The sequence below is a fragment of the Dendropsophus ebraccatus genome, chromosome 1 (genome assembly GCF_027789765.1).
Source record: "Dendropsophus ebraccatus isolate aDenEbr1 chromosome 1, aDenEbr1.pat, whole genome shotgun sequence".
Lineage (NCBI taxonomy): Eukaryota > Metazoa > Chordata > Amphibia > Anura > Hylidae > Dendropsophus > Dendropsophus ebraccatus.
This window is the reverse complement of record NC_091454.1, coordinates 201,898,673-201,913,069: the sequence shown is the minus strand read 5'-3', so window position 1 is coordinate 201,913,069 and position 14,397 is coordinate 201,898,673. Positions and strand designations below refer to the sequence as shown.

The following is a 14,397-nucleotide window of genomic DNA, read 5'->3' as shown; positions in this document are numbered from 1 at the left end:
GCAGTCAGATTACAATAGCATAAACATCATACAATATGTGCAATCAGTCACATAGGTTTACTGAAGCTTTAACTACCTTTCTTTCAGCTGTGCTGCATAGTGCATAGAATATAGAGACACCTAGTGGTGGAAGTGCAGAATGCGACCTTCAGCCCAGAGCATAAACACTCTAAATAATACCGATCTATACACGTGCTAGACAGCAGTGGAACATCTGCTCTGGCACACTGCATATGCACAAGGGTTTTCTTTATAAATCAACCCCTTTAGGTGTTGAAATGTTAGTGTTCCTCTTGCTACCAGTGTCTTCTGGAAATTACACGGCAGCAGGTTCCCAAATCCAGGATGCAAAGTGCGTTGTGTTTATGTGCAATGATAGGAACTTGGATCCCTCTTGATATATGACAGATGTGGCGTCCTGCCCTGTGAGATCAGCCTTACCAGTAATAATATGTGCTGCTATTCTATGTGTCTGCCAAGCATTGAAATGTTTTAACATTTACTTGAAGTGTCTACCTTCTGGTGACTTCATCTTCTTGGCTTGCACATGTCCTCATACAACTCCTGAGTATTTGACAGGCCTGGTTATCTTCAGTGGTTTGTAATGCACATGGAGTGAGAAGCTCCACGTTATACCCATGGACAATGAAACAAACAGCGTTGTCTCCTCATAAACAAACAATAGAAAAAGCACAAAGGGATAATACAGTGCTGCAAAACTCTTCTATATAAATACATAGAAGTAGGTACCTTAGAAGAAGCTCCACAGGTGGCTTCCATAGGGCCCTTAGAAGGGTGAACTCCAGCTCAGGTTGGTGCTACCTCTCTTTCTCTACAATGAATCCCTTGCAGGGCTGTTTTTAAAGGGAACCTGTCACCCGGCATTATGGCGCAGAGCCCGCCCGACCCCCCGGTGGAGCCCCAGATACTTACCCTTTCCTGCAAGTCCCACTCCTGGACCCGGTCCCCGGACGGAGATATTGGCACCGGATGGTGAGTGTGCGCTGTATGCTAATTACCAGAGATGAGTCCGATGCCCATAGAGAATGACTGGAGCCGTCATTCTCTATGGGCGTTGGACTCACCTCTGCAGAGCGCGCGCATGGCTGCCATTGGCGATATCTCCGTCCCAGGACCGGGTCCAGGAGCGGGACTTGCAGGAAAGGGTAAGTATCCGGGGCTCCACCGGGGGGGTCAGGCGGGCTCTGCGCCATAATGCCGGGTGACAGGTTCCCTTTAATGTAGTCATACATATAAAATCGTTGTCACCATTAGATATTTCAGCCAAGAGATTGTGTATTGAGAAAGGAGAAGTAAGCCACTGAAAGACATCTCTAGTGGTGACCTATCTCACCAGGAGCCAAAGGATTTACCATGTTGGATCCTTTTATATCCCAGCTTCATCTGTTTGTGGTCAGCTGGTTCCACTAAAAACGGGCATGTACCAGGCTTGGACTGGCCCACAGGGGAGCAGGGCAATCCACCGGTGGGCCCCTAAGCAGGTCTTGGCCTTCCCTGTTTAGCAGCTCCAGGACAACATATAATCCCCTTATGGAAGCACAGACAAATATATTTAAGGTATTGTGTTGTTGTTGTTGTTTTTTTTTTTTTTACCTAAGAGCATCTAACAGTGTCAGTAGTTTGGAGCATGAATTACAGCTGACAGATTCCCTTTAAAAGAGAAGTCTTGTGAAACTAACAAATGGTCACAATTGTGCTTATATAGCAGATTTACAGGGACAGAGAATCTGTCACTACCAATCAGTGGACAGAGGGAGCTGGTGCTCATGAACATAGAGGACTACTGAGCACACGCACATAATGGAGAGGACTAGTTTGCGGGGCTCAAAGTCCCCGTTATTTAGGAGGATATCTCCAAATCAGCTGCACAGAACAGTGAAAGTGATACATGATTCTGTTCATCTTCTCTGTCACTAGTCTCTTTAAACATTATACACCAATGTCATTAGGTTGCTGTATTATGGAGCTGATACTTGGTCCCTGTGTGGTCCAAGCCCTACTCCCTTTTCAGTGGGCCCAGCAACATTATTTTACAATCATACCATACCATTCTTGACCATACCGGTCAGGAAAGAGAATGATCTGTTTCGATACTTGACCCTTGTTTCTCTAGAATTCAGATGAAGTCAGAAGACTCTAGCAGCAGCATTATCTTCTCTCCTTATTGGAGACACATGGATGCTCAGCTGACCCAAATGTTCATATGTGTGGGGGAAGCTGGATCCATAGCTTTCAACCAAATAAACATTTGGTCAACAGCTATATCCCATAGATACTATGGATAGGGCATAACTTGTCAAGATGGGAAAATCCCTTTAAATACAGGCACACATAACTGCACAGTAAACAGTAAACACAGTTCCTTCAATAAAGTGCAAAAACTGAGGTTGTGGACTGACATCCTTTTGGTACTTGAAATACTTTAGACTCTTAATCACTGTCACATGCTGGTATACTGTATACATTACTTGTAGGAAGCTTTAGGTAAAGTCTCTGGTTTCTTTAGAATAGGACTTGGTTTAGCAGACAGTGGGGTACTTGCAGGGAGGGGGCTTATCCAGACCCCTTTGGCTCTCAGCTGGAGGGGCTCCAACCATATTGGCTTAGTGACAATAAACATGAACAGTATCTGTATCCAAGATCTGCCTATTGCTTAATGAGGGCACAGAGTGACATGGATTCAGGGACTCCATGGGTAAAGCTAGCCATTGCAGTTCTCCTTGTCAAGATGGGAAAAACCCTTTAAATACAGGCATACATAACTGCACACAACTACACAATCTGTATCAACCAAGTCAGTAGATCTCAGTCTTTGTTGAATGCTGAAAACTTTATTTTGCAAACAATTGATTTCAATGTAATTTTCCATAATAAATTTCAGACATGAGACAATAGTACATTACATGGACAAGTCTTATATAGAGCATCCAGAAATGGAGCTTAAAATAGAGGAAAGCAGGCACATGCAGGATCCAGTGTGTATACTCTATGGGGCCTAATGTATGGGTCATAGTCCAGTGCAACCAACCATTGTATTGGCTGAATGGGTTGTGGAAAAAATATAGCGGTATATATTTACACGGTAAGATGTGCGGTTCAGGGGTCATCATATGTGTAGCTCATTTTGCATAGGATGATATGTATAAGTAGAGTGCAAATATATAATCCATAGACTGCACCTGGCAATACAGGTACAAGAGTGTGCACATGTGCGTTAACTGAATGAACATGTGTACAGAATTCTAGGTTATGTAGCGTGTCTGGACAAGGCAGGTAGAGGTGTGTGGATGACAGGTCACAGGATGATGGAAGCGTCCATTAGGTCCAGTAGACTGGCAGGTCTCCGCACAGCACCCGGATGGTAGTGCCCAGGATAGAAGGATCGCTCACCAGCTTAAGGGGGTCACTCTGCTTGACAGCCTCAGAGCCCACCTAGGTGGAAAAAAATATATAATATTGTGGGATGCAAAAATCCTATTTATTTTAGAATGACACAACTAACCATAAGGTGGTAATACATATTAGATTAAAGGGGAACTCCAGCAAAATCTTTTTCTTTCAAATCAAATCTTTTCAGAAAGTTATATAGATTTGTAATTTACTTAAATTATTATTTTTACTATTTACTATTATTACTATTTAAAAATTTCAAGTCGTCCCATACTTATCAGCTGCTGTATGTCCTGCAGGAAATGTTTTCTTTCCAGTCTGACACAGTGCTCTCTGCTACCACCTCTGTCCATGTCAGGAACTTGCCAGAGTAGCAGCAAATCCCCATAGAAAACCTCTCCTGCTCTGGACAGTTCCTGACTCGGACAGGGGTGGCAGCAGAGAGCACTGTGTCAGACTGAAAAGAAAACATTTTCTGCAGGACGAACAGCAGCTGATAAGTATTTTTAAATAGAAGCAAATTATGGTGCGCTTACATGTAACGATTATCGTGCGAATTTGCGCGATAACGATCGCATTCGAACGATAATCATACATGTAAACGCAGCGAACGATCAAACGACGAACGAGAAATCGTTCATTTTGATCTTTCAACATGTTATCAAATCGTTGTTTGTCGTTTGTCATTTGTCAAACAGACGTCGCGTTGTGGCGATCGGGACGGCACAGGGGGCTGCGGTTGACCGTGGGGCCGGGCTGCGGATGAGCGGGGGGCCGGGCTGCGGTCGCGCGATCGCAAAACGATTTTTCCGTACGATATATCGTACCGTCTAAACACTGATCGTTATGAAAAAAAAAACGTTACTCCGACATCGTTAATCGTACGATCGGGCCATCGTTTCATGTAAACGCACCATTACAAATCTATATATTTTTCTGAAACCAGTTCAGTTGAAAGAAAGAGATTTTCGCTGAAGTACCCCTTTAATATTGGCCACACCTGGCGATTTTATTGGGACCGTTTGACCATCTAATGTGTATAGGGTGCTTATCCCCCGTTTGTCTGATGGGTGGGCAGGGGGCGTGGCAAGGCAGAGAGGAGGCATGGCCTCCTTCCGCACCTGATTTATTAAGGTTTACGCCTGGAAACAGGTGTAAACCAGGCAAAAATCTACGCTACTCTGAGCAGGTGTAGATTTTTGCACAATGTACTAAGAGGTGTGCACCTCTTAATAAATCCTGCAGGGGGGGAAAGGGGGCGGGGCTTTATTTAAGACTAGCTTATTAGTATGCCAGTCTTGATAAATATCCCCCATAGTAAATTTTACCTTGCTTAGCACATTTTCAGCAATGCTCTGAAGACTCTGCACAGGTTCTGATTCCATACGTGTGATGTAACATGCGTGTCCGGGGCGTGGGCGAGTGCAGATCAACAGCTGGAAATATAGACATGGATTATAGAGACGACTGATGCGGGACTGAAGACAATACATTATTCTTCTTTATTTGATACATTCAGGTAAATCGCACAGACATCACCCTGGTTTTACTATGGTGTTTCAAGCGCATGCATGCTGTAATGTGTATCATGGTTTATATAAAGCGCCTAGTTGTGAGCCATCATTATATAGGAGGGGGATCCCATCAGGTGCGGAATGAAGCTCTAGCCTCTAATTCAAAAGCTATACCTGGGCCTGCCACTAGGGGACAGGCGACAACTATGTCCCATCTGATTATAGGGATATTCCCATCTGGTCATATAGGGCATATCCATCAGACATATTTCAGGAATACTATCACTAACCCATATACAGTACCACCCAATGTAAAGCTATGTGATGTTATCAACATAGAAAATTGGGAAAGTGAATATATTAGGGTAGGAAGGGTCATAGGCACCAAATACTTTAAAACCCTCCATCTTTTCATATCCTGCATGTTTATCCTGTATATTTATTTGTATAAAAGGAGAAGCACTTCACCCCTTTATAATCAATATGTGTGTCTAGATATTGATGCTGTACAGAGTGTACGGACTTATACCATTATACCACTTATACCCCCCTCCCCCCCATTGTGACCACTACCTCCCTATCCTCTGAAGTTACAGTACCTTGCTGTAGTCGTATACAACACTGGCGGAGGTGTTGATACCAGTGTCAAGGTGAAAGGTTGCCACGCCATTGCTTCTTAGCTTGTCGTCCCCTCTATCGTGCAGAGACATCTGGAAAATCTAAAAGTATTGAGGAACAAAAGTCAAAATTATACATATAATATTAAAGGGGTTGTCTGACTTTGATTACTCTATTAGGAAAATCTAAAGCAAAAAAGTGGGGATCTATAAAGAGTGATCTGGTAAGTCTATACATTTAGGTGACAATCCAGCAGTGCAGTCCTCCATGTCACCTATGGTGGCGCTACAGAGTGATAGTACAGCTAGAGGTGAGTAACCCACAAATTACAGCGGATTACAGTAGAAACATATCATGTAATTAACTTATTAACAGGGAACCCCTCTTATACTAAGGGATTGTGGGCAGCCACTTTAAGAACTAGGGGAAGTTGGCCAGGGTTGTGTCTCCATTGGCTATATGGGCTAAATGCTGTTGCATGAATGAGAGGGGAGAAAGCCACTGCCAGGCACCTCTAAAGAGGAGACAGGAAAGGTGACAGGAGCGGGGGAGAGACGGGAGCGGTGACAGAAGCAGGGGGGAGACGGGAGCGGTGACAGGAGCAGGGAGAGACAGAAACTGTCGAGACAGGAGCGGGGGAGAGACAGGAACTGTGAAGACAGGAGCGGTGACAGGAGCGGGGGGAAAGAGACGGGAGCGGTGACAGCAGCAGGGGGAGATGGGAGCGGTGACAGGAGCAGGGAGAGACAGAAACTGGGGAGACAGGAGCAGGGGAGAGACAGGAACTGGGGAGACAGGAGCGGTGACAGGAGCAGGGGGGGACGGGATCAGTGACAAGAGCAGGGGAGAGACGGGAGCGGTGACAGGAGCAGGGGGAGACGGGAGCGGTGACAGGAGCAGGGGAGAGACGGGAGCGGTGACAGGAGCAGGGGGGAGACGGGAGCGGCGACAGGAGCAGGGGGAAGACAGAAGCAGGGGGGAGACGGGAGCGGTGACAGGAGCAGGGGGAGACGGGAGCGGTGACAGGAGCAGGGGAGAGACGGGAGCGGTGACAGGAGCAGGGGGGAGACGGGAGCGGCGACAGGAGCAGGGGGAAGACAGAAGCAGGGGGGAGACGGGAGCGGTGACAGGAGCAGGGGGGGACGGGATCAGTGACAAGAGCAGGGGAGAGACGGGAGCGGTGACAGGAGCAGGGGGAGACGGGAGCGGTGACAGGAGCAGGGGAGAGACGGGAGCGGTGACAGGAGCAGGGGGGAGACGGGAGCGGCGACAGGAGCAGGGGGAAGACAGAAGCAGGGGGGAGACGGGAGCGGTGACAGGAGCAGGGAGAGACAGAAACTGTCGAGACAGGAGCGGGGGAGAGACAGGAACTGTGAAGACAGGAGCGGTGACAGGAGCGGGGGGAAAGAGACGGGAGCGGTGACAGCAGCAGGGGGAGATGGGAGCGGTGACAGGAGCAGGGAGAGACAGAAACTGGGGAGACAGGAGCAGGGGAGAGACAGGAACTGGGGAGACAGGAGCGGTGACAGGAGCAGGGGGGGACGGGATCAGTGACAAGAGCAGGGGAGAGACGGGAGCGGTGACAGGAGCAGGGGGAGACGGGAGCGGTGACAGGAGCAGGGGAGAGACGGGAGCGGTGACAGGAGCAGGGGGGAGACGGGAGCGGCGACAGGAGCAGGGGGAAGACAGGAGCAGGGGAGAGACGGGAGCGGCGACAGAAGGAGGGGAGAGACGGGAGCGGCGACAGGAGCAGGGGGGAGACGGGAGCGGTGACAGGAGCAGGGGAGAGACGGGAGCGGTGACAGGAGCAGGGAGAGACAGAAACTGGGGAGACAGGAGCGGGGGAGAGACAGGAACTGGGGAGACAGGAGCGGGGGAGAGCCAGGGGGGAGAGACAGGAGCAGGGGGGGAGACAGGAGCGGGGGAGAGACGGGAGCGGTGACAGGAGCGGGAAAGAGAGATGAACTGGGGAGATGGGAGTGGGTGACAGGAGCGGGGGGTGGGAGACAGAAGTGGTTGGAGGCATCCGTGCTGCAATCACCGGCTATTACCTGTCCTATTTTTTTCCTGGCAAGGATCACGGCGCGGATGGTGTGAATGCTCACATAGGATTTAATGGGCCCTAAAACTGTCCGTGGTCACAGATCTGCGACCACAGACAATTTTAGGGACATGTGAATAAGGCCTTAGGGCCCTATTCCACGGGACGATTATCGTTTGGATAATCGTTAACGATTAACGATCTCAAACGACCGCTATTGCGAAAGACCTGAAAACGTTCACTCATTTCCATGGAACGATATTCGTTACTTATGATCGTAATTGCGATCGTTTCTCTTCGCTATTTATTCGCTATTGCGTTCGTATCTATTGAGAACGACCGAACGATGTCTTATTCAATGCGAACGATTTGCCAACGAGCAACGATAAAAATAGGTCCAGGTCTTATTAAACGATCAACGATTTCTCGTTTGGTCGTTAATCGTTAACTGCATTTCAACCGAACGATTATCGTTCAGATTCGAACGATTTAACGATAATCTGAACGATAATCGTCCCGTGGAATAGGGCCCTAACTCTACACTCAAAGATCCTTCTATGCGCATACAGGTGAGTAATAATTCAGTAGTGAACACTTCAGCTGATTAGATTAGAGGATTAGTAGTAGCAGAGTAATAGATAACACCGCTGTACTATCACCTCCATACTATCACTGTCTCGTGACACTGAGTGCTCACAAGGTATTGTGGATCATTCATTGAATTCTTTGTCATATGAGTTTGATTATTCGCCAGTATTAATTAAAGTAAGTATTCAAAGCCATTAGAAAGGCTTTTAACTCAGCATAGGCACATAAAAGAAACATTTACATGACTCATTCAGCTCTGCTACACCTGTGCTATTCATAACCAGCTGATAATAGTGCAAGAACTTGTACTGGTTATGTACACAAGGGCTAATGTTTCTTATATAAGATAACATAAACTTTTCATTTCGGTTTCTGACAATGAAATTAAATGGGTATTCCGCTCAAACCTATTCCACTCATAACTTTTCATATGTTGCTGCCCATGGTGAGACTAACAATTCCTTCCATACTTGTTATTATCTATTCAGTCTCCTTCCCCCAGTTCTCAGCTGCTGCTTTCTGATGAAGACAAAAAAATCTGTGAGTGAGCTTTTCTCTCTGTCTCCCCCTGCTCCCCCCTCCCTTCTGAGACAGCTGATGTAAACAAGTCCTTTACAGACTGAATTGTTATTCTCTCAACAACATATCAAAAGTTATGTTTTAGTGGAATATCCCTGTAATCATGTACATTAGCATGACACGTTGGGGGAAGATTTATCAAACATGGTGTAGAGTGTAACTGGCTCAGTTGCCCCTAGCAACCAATCAGATTCCACCTTTCATTCCTCACAGACTCTTTGGAAAATGAAAGATGGAATCTGATTGGTTGCTAGGGGCAACGGAGCCAGTCTCACTTTACACCATGTTTGATAAATCTCCCCTGTTGTGTTTATCTTTGGTTACCACATTGGTTTCTTTCTTACCGTCTCTGTGTGTTTCTGGCTTAAATGCAGACCCATCAAAAGGACTGCGAGAAGGACCACAACCAGGACTACCACAACCAGCACCACACACAGGAGCTTCTTTAGACCACCAAGACATGGGATACGGGGCATGGGAAGCAGCTCTGAGTACACCTATAGAAAGGAGGGACATTACAACAAGATGTACAGATCAGCAACTGAGTCACTCGGTTTATCATCCATTATGAGCTAAAATTAGCATTCTAAATAAATTTGGTAGATTATCATACACTATGCGATAAAATGAGCATTCTAAATTGTTATCTACATAGTTAAGGTGAGCATTCTAAACCATGGTACAAGTAGATTATCATCTTCTAAATCAGGATATGTCTAGATTGTTATCCACCATGTGCTAAAGTGAGCATTCTAAACCATATTAGATTACTCTCCACTGTGAGCCAAAAAGAGCATTCTAAATCATGATTTAGAGGGGTACTTTCAAATCAACTGGTTTCAAAAAGTTATATAGATTTGTGATTTACTTCTATTTAAAAATCTCAAGTCTTCCAGTACTTATGAGCTGCTGTATGTCCTGCAGGAAGTGGCTTTTTCATCTGACACAGTGCTCTCTGCTGCCACCTCTGTCCATGTCTGGAACTGTCCAGAACAGGAGAGGTTTTCTTTGGGGATTTGCTGCTGCTCTGGACAGTTCCTGTCTCGAATGGAGTCGGCATCAGAGAGCACTGTGTCAGACTGGAAAGAATACACCACTTCCTGCAGGACATACAGCAGCTGATAAGCTGATTTTAAAATAGAAGTAATTTACAAATGAATATAACATTCTGAAATCAGTTGATTTGAAAGAATTTGTTTTCGAGGGATAACCCCTTTAAGTAGATCATTAAACACTAGTCAGCATTTTAAATCGCATAAGTTTGATTATTCGCCAGTATTAATTAAAGGAAGTGTTCTAATCCGTTGCGTGAGATTTCTCTCCAATATACCTGTCACTGTCGTTATAACTTTCAAAATCTAAATCAGCAGTAGATGTGATATAAAGCAAGTTTGCAATTTACGTTCATTATTTATTTTTTAGTTATCATGGAAAACACGGCACTTCCTGTTTTCTGACTCTTTTTTCTCAAAAAACAGGAAACAGTCAGAAAACAGGAAGTCCCGTGTTTCCAAGGCCATCTGAGCGCTCACAGAGAGAAGGCAGTCATGTGACTGATGGACACATTGGGGCGTGACTCTCTGTACTGGCCGGAATTCCTGTGTTTAGTCTATTTTTTTTACAACCAACACAAGTCAAAAAATCTGCCGTGAGGAGACTGGACCTGGATTTCTGGTAAATTCAGCTTTTTTACAGCATGATAACAACAAAAAATATAATGAATGTAAATTGCAAACTTGCTTTATATCACATATAGTGTTGATTTAGATTTTAAAAGTTATAATGACAGTCACACTTTAAAATGAGCATTCTGATCCATTCACATAGTATATTAATCTCCACTAAGAGTGAGCATGAACATTCTGCATCATAGTAGAATAGAAAAGTCAGCACTCTATTATAGTAGTAGATTATTCTCCACTATCAAGTCAGCATTCTATTCCATTATATCAGTAGATTATTCTCCATTTTACATGAAAAAGAGCATTCTAATCCGTTATATCAGTCAATTATTAGGTTAGGGTCCATTTACACAGAAAGATTATTTGACAGATTATCTGCCAAAGATTTGAAGCCAAAGCCAGGAACAGACTATAAACAGAGATCAGGTCATAAAGGAAAGACTGAGATTTCTCCTCTTTTCAAATCCATTCCTGGCTTTGGCTTCAAATCTTTGGCAGATAATCTGTCAAATAATCTTTCTGTGTAAATGGACCCTTATCCTGCACTAAGAGCTAGAAGGCGCATTCTTATCCATGATATGAAGATTATTATCCAACTGAGCATTCTAAATCAGTAGTCACATACACTTTACTGTGAGCACTCCTGAGCATTCTAAACCATGATACCAGCAGCATGGTCTCTACTATAAAATTAGCAGATTATAGTCTGATCTATATCACAAATACTGATAGAAGTTATATCCATGATCTGAGCATCTAGTACTATTAGATCTGGCCGGTTCACTCACTGGTGGCGTGTCTATCAGCACACTCTTGCTTTGCTCCATGGCTGCCTGTTTCTTCTCAGCAAGCTTGTATGTATATTGCGGAGGTTAATCCAGTTTATATACCTGGACCTGTAGTAGCGTCATTGCTGTGAAGTGCCCCTCAGCCTCCTTTAAGAGTGTATACTTATACATGAAAATATTTGAGGACAGACATACTTCCAACATATCAAGAGGTTTCACTAAAACACCATTCTGCAACCAGCAGGGTATGCATTGCATAATCTCAGACATGAGCGATGAGGAAAGCTGTAGAGAAGAGTTTGGGAACGCCAGTGAATTTTTTTTCTTTTAAATCAACCGGTGTCAGAATGTTATACAGATTTGTGATTTATTTTTATTTAAAAATCTCAATTCTTCCAGTATTTATCAGCTACTATATGTCCTGCAGGAAGTGTTGTATACTTTCCAGTCTGACACAGTGCTCTCTGCTGCCACCTCTGTCCATGTCAGGAACTGTCCAGAGCAGGAGAGTTTTCTATGAGGATTTGCTACTGCCCTGGACAGTACCTGACATGGACAGAGGTGGCAGCAGAGAGACTGGAAAAAATAATCAACTTCCTGCAGGACATACAGCAGCTGATAAGTTCTGTAAGATTTTTAAATAGAAGTAAAATACAAATCTATTTAGAATTTTGACATCAGTTGATTTGAAAGAAAAATAATTATGCCAGAGTACCCCTTTAAATTGAGATACCTGAAAGAAGTAGATGATGAGCTCATAGGATAACGCTTGGTCGTCTGGAACTAGGGGTATTTGGCCATGGCAGAGAATGGCTCTCAGTTGGCCACGATTGAAGTGGGACTCTGAGTGTACAGTAAGGGTGGTTGGGGTTAGCTATAGGTTGATAGCTGTGTGGGAGTTCAGCCACAGCTGTGTTAAGTAAAAGAAACACACACGTTACATGTTTATTACAAGGAGATTATTTAAAGTGACTGTACCACCAGGCCCAGGCTGAAGCACTGGAGGCGTGCCGACCCACCCTTAGTGGGAAGAAACCCTAGCCCCTCTATGATAGGGTTCCATTGATTGGAGTCACGTCTTGGAGGATCTGGGGTTTCTTCCCACTAAGGGTGGGTCGTACTGCCTCCAGTGCTTCAGCCTGGGCCTGGTGGTACAGTCACTTTAATATTCCCAGTTGGAACCCCATTATTTCCTAAATAAAGAATCTTCGACAAGACCTGGCCTGTATTGTTAGTCTGTGAATGACCACCAGACGCAGAAACATATAAAGAAACCATGGCTACTAAATAGGTAACCACATGGGTCAGTAACTAGATCCAAACTAGTGTCCCAGTCCCGCTGCCCGTGGTCCTGTCTTCAGGTGTTTTGATGTCTGTGTCTCCAGCATTCCTTTCAGGATTTGGCTAGCACATCTACAATTGAGAAAGATGGAGAGTAACCTGTTGCCTAAGCCTAGTCTAAAGTGTCAAACACTTTCACTGATGATCTTGACTTACACAAGAAACACAAGTGCTCCACAAACAACGCACAAGGGTTTTAAAGGCATCTAAGTGCAGCGCAAACACACAATAAGACGGAAGGATATTTACTGACTTGTAGGGAAACTCTTCACAGAGACGACCCCCCCCCCCTCCCTCCTGGTTCTGATCGGCTTCCTCTTAACTTGTGTACCCCATGTGCTAAGAGCATCGCACACAATAATGAGAGTACACATCCCATTCTATATATAATCTAATAGAGAGAGAGCATCCTGTGCCCCCCCCCCAGTGTTCTTCCTGTCCTCACATTCTCTTTTTGGCCACTGCCAGCCTCCTTAGATTGGTAAACAATTAAACAGTGGTGACAGGAGCCTATTCTCCATAGATATGAGGTCCCACACCTATGTTTATGAGAGGTACCCAGTGATGGCCTATCCCAATGGTGTGTTTACACAGAGAGATTTATCTGACAGATCTTTGAAGCCAAAACCAGGAATAGACTATAAACAGTGAACAGTTCATAAAGGAAAGACTGAGATTTCTCCTCTTTCCACATCCATTCCTGGCTTTGGCTTAAAAAATCTGTCAGATAAATCTCTCTGTGTAAATGCACCATTAGGCTTAGCCAAGGTGCGTGGTCCGCAGGGGTCTGATCTGTAAGGGTATGTTCACACTAAAATAGGCGTAATAAAGCTGCAGAACTCTTCTGCCTCAGTGTGTCATATCAGCTAAATGCAAGAGCGCACGCCCGTCCGTGGACGCCGCTCTACACATGTCACTTTTTTGAGCAGAGAGCGGCGGCAGTGGAGGAGCGTGCGCCATCTCATTCACTCACAGCGGGACACCGAGCATGGCGAACCAATCCGCCGTATTTGCTCTGTGTGAACATACCCTAAGGCCTCAACCAATTGGCGGAAGTGAATAGGGCTGAGCTGCAGTACAGGCATAAGCACAAAGGGGTGCAATTGTTACCATTACTGCTATTCGCAGACTACTGGGGGTTCCAACAATCACTGGTCAATTGGATAGGTTATCAACGCCTATTTTTCAAAAAATTACAGTTTTCATGGAATACCCTTGTAAGGTGTCTGTGATACCAAGGAATCAGACTTCAGGGATCGGTGACACCTTTGTATTTGGCCAGAGCCTGAACTAAAATTGGATATGTTATAGAGTGCAGATACGGGGTTAGGTAGCCGATACTTGTATTGTGTGCACAGTCTGGGATGGGGCATGGCCCCTGGATGACACTCGTGGCCAACCATGCCAGCCGATCTACATTTGTGTGCAGGGGCCCTCTTCTATAATTTGCATTAGGACCCAGTAGCTTTGGTCATTAGTGTCCATTTAGTCTTTATAGTCCAGTAATAGGCCCCCCTATCCCTTCCATGCAATGGTCTGTCCCTAGTATAAGATGAGTAGTACTAAGGACCAGTGCATGTCAGGGACAGGGGGGAAACTACTACAGGGCTACAAGGACTGAGGAGATCAAACCAATGGAGCTGTCTAGACAAATCCCAATCACATAGATGACACCAGATACTATCACATATAAATAACACGCCCCTTGTGGCCAAGCATAGTCTATTCTTATAGAGCAACTAGTAATGTCTGAGCCTCGCACTAACAGCTCGGCGCTCTCCTAACCGACAAGCTATCAATCAGTAACCTACGACGCGTCTCTATGGTGACGCCAG

General features: G+C 45.2%; 1 protein-coding gene and 1 long non-coding RNA gene across 4 annotated transcripts in view; one reads left to right on the top strand and one right to left on the bottom strand.

The window, feature by feature from the left end:
- LOC138767181 (uncharacterized) overlaps positions 1 to 9,363 on the top strand; it is a 39,453-nt gene extending 30,090 nt beyond the window's left edge. Inside the window, exon 2 of the long non-coding RNA XR_011358774.1 lies at positions 9,126 to 9,363. This is a non-coding gene — a long non-coding RNA (uncharacterized lncRNA). The remainder of the gene's footprint in view (positions 1 to 9,125) is intronic.
- SFTPC (surfactant protein C) lies at positions 2,893 to 14,392 on the bottom strand. Of its 3 annotated transcripts, XM_069944485.1 has the most exons (7): positions 14,374 to 14,392; positions 12,440 to 12,634; positions 11,955 to 12,131; positions 9,096 to 9,248; positions 5,525 to 5,644; positions 4,740 to 4,847; positions 2,893 to 3,453 (listed from the first exon to the last, which is right to left on the bottom strand). In XM_069944485.1, the coding sequence occupies exons 4-7, from the start codon at positions 9,225 to 9,227 to the stop codon at positions 3,340 to 3,342; spliced, it is 474 nt and encodes a 157-aa protein (XP_069800586.1). In that variant the 5' UTR covers positions 9,228 to 9,248; positions 11,955 to 12,131; positions 12,440 to 12,634; positions 14,374 to 14,392; the 3' UTR covers positions 2,893 to 3,339. The 3 variants fall into 3 exon arrangements, with proteins under 3 accessions (XP_069800586.1, XP_069800594.1, XP_069800577.1); XM_069944493.1 differs by lacking the exons at positions 12,440 to 12,634; positions 14,374 to 14,392 and having other exon boundaries at positions 11,955 to 12,170; XM_069944476.1 differs by lacking the exons at positions 11,955 to 12,131; positions 12,440 to 12,634; positions 14,374 to 14,392 and adding an exon at positions 11,222 to 11,581.
- Between the last annotated feature and the right edge of the window lie 5 nt (positions 14,393 to 14,397).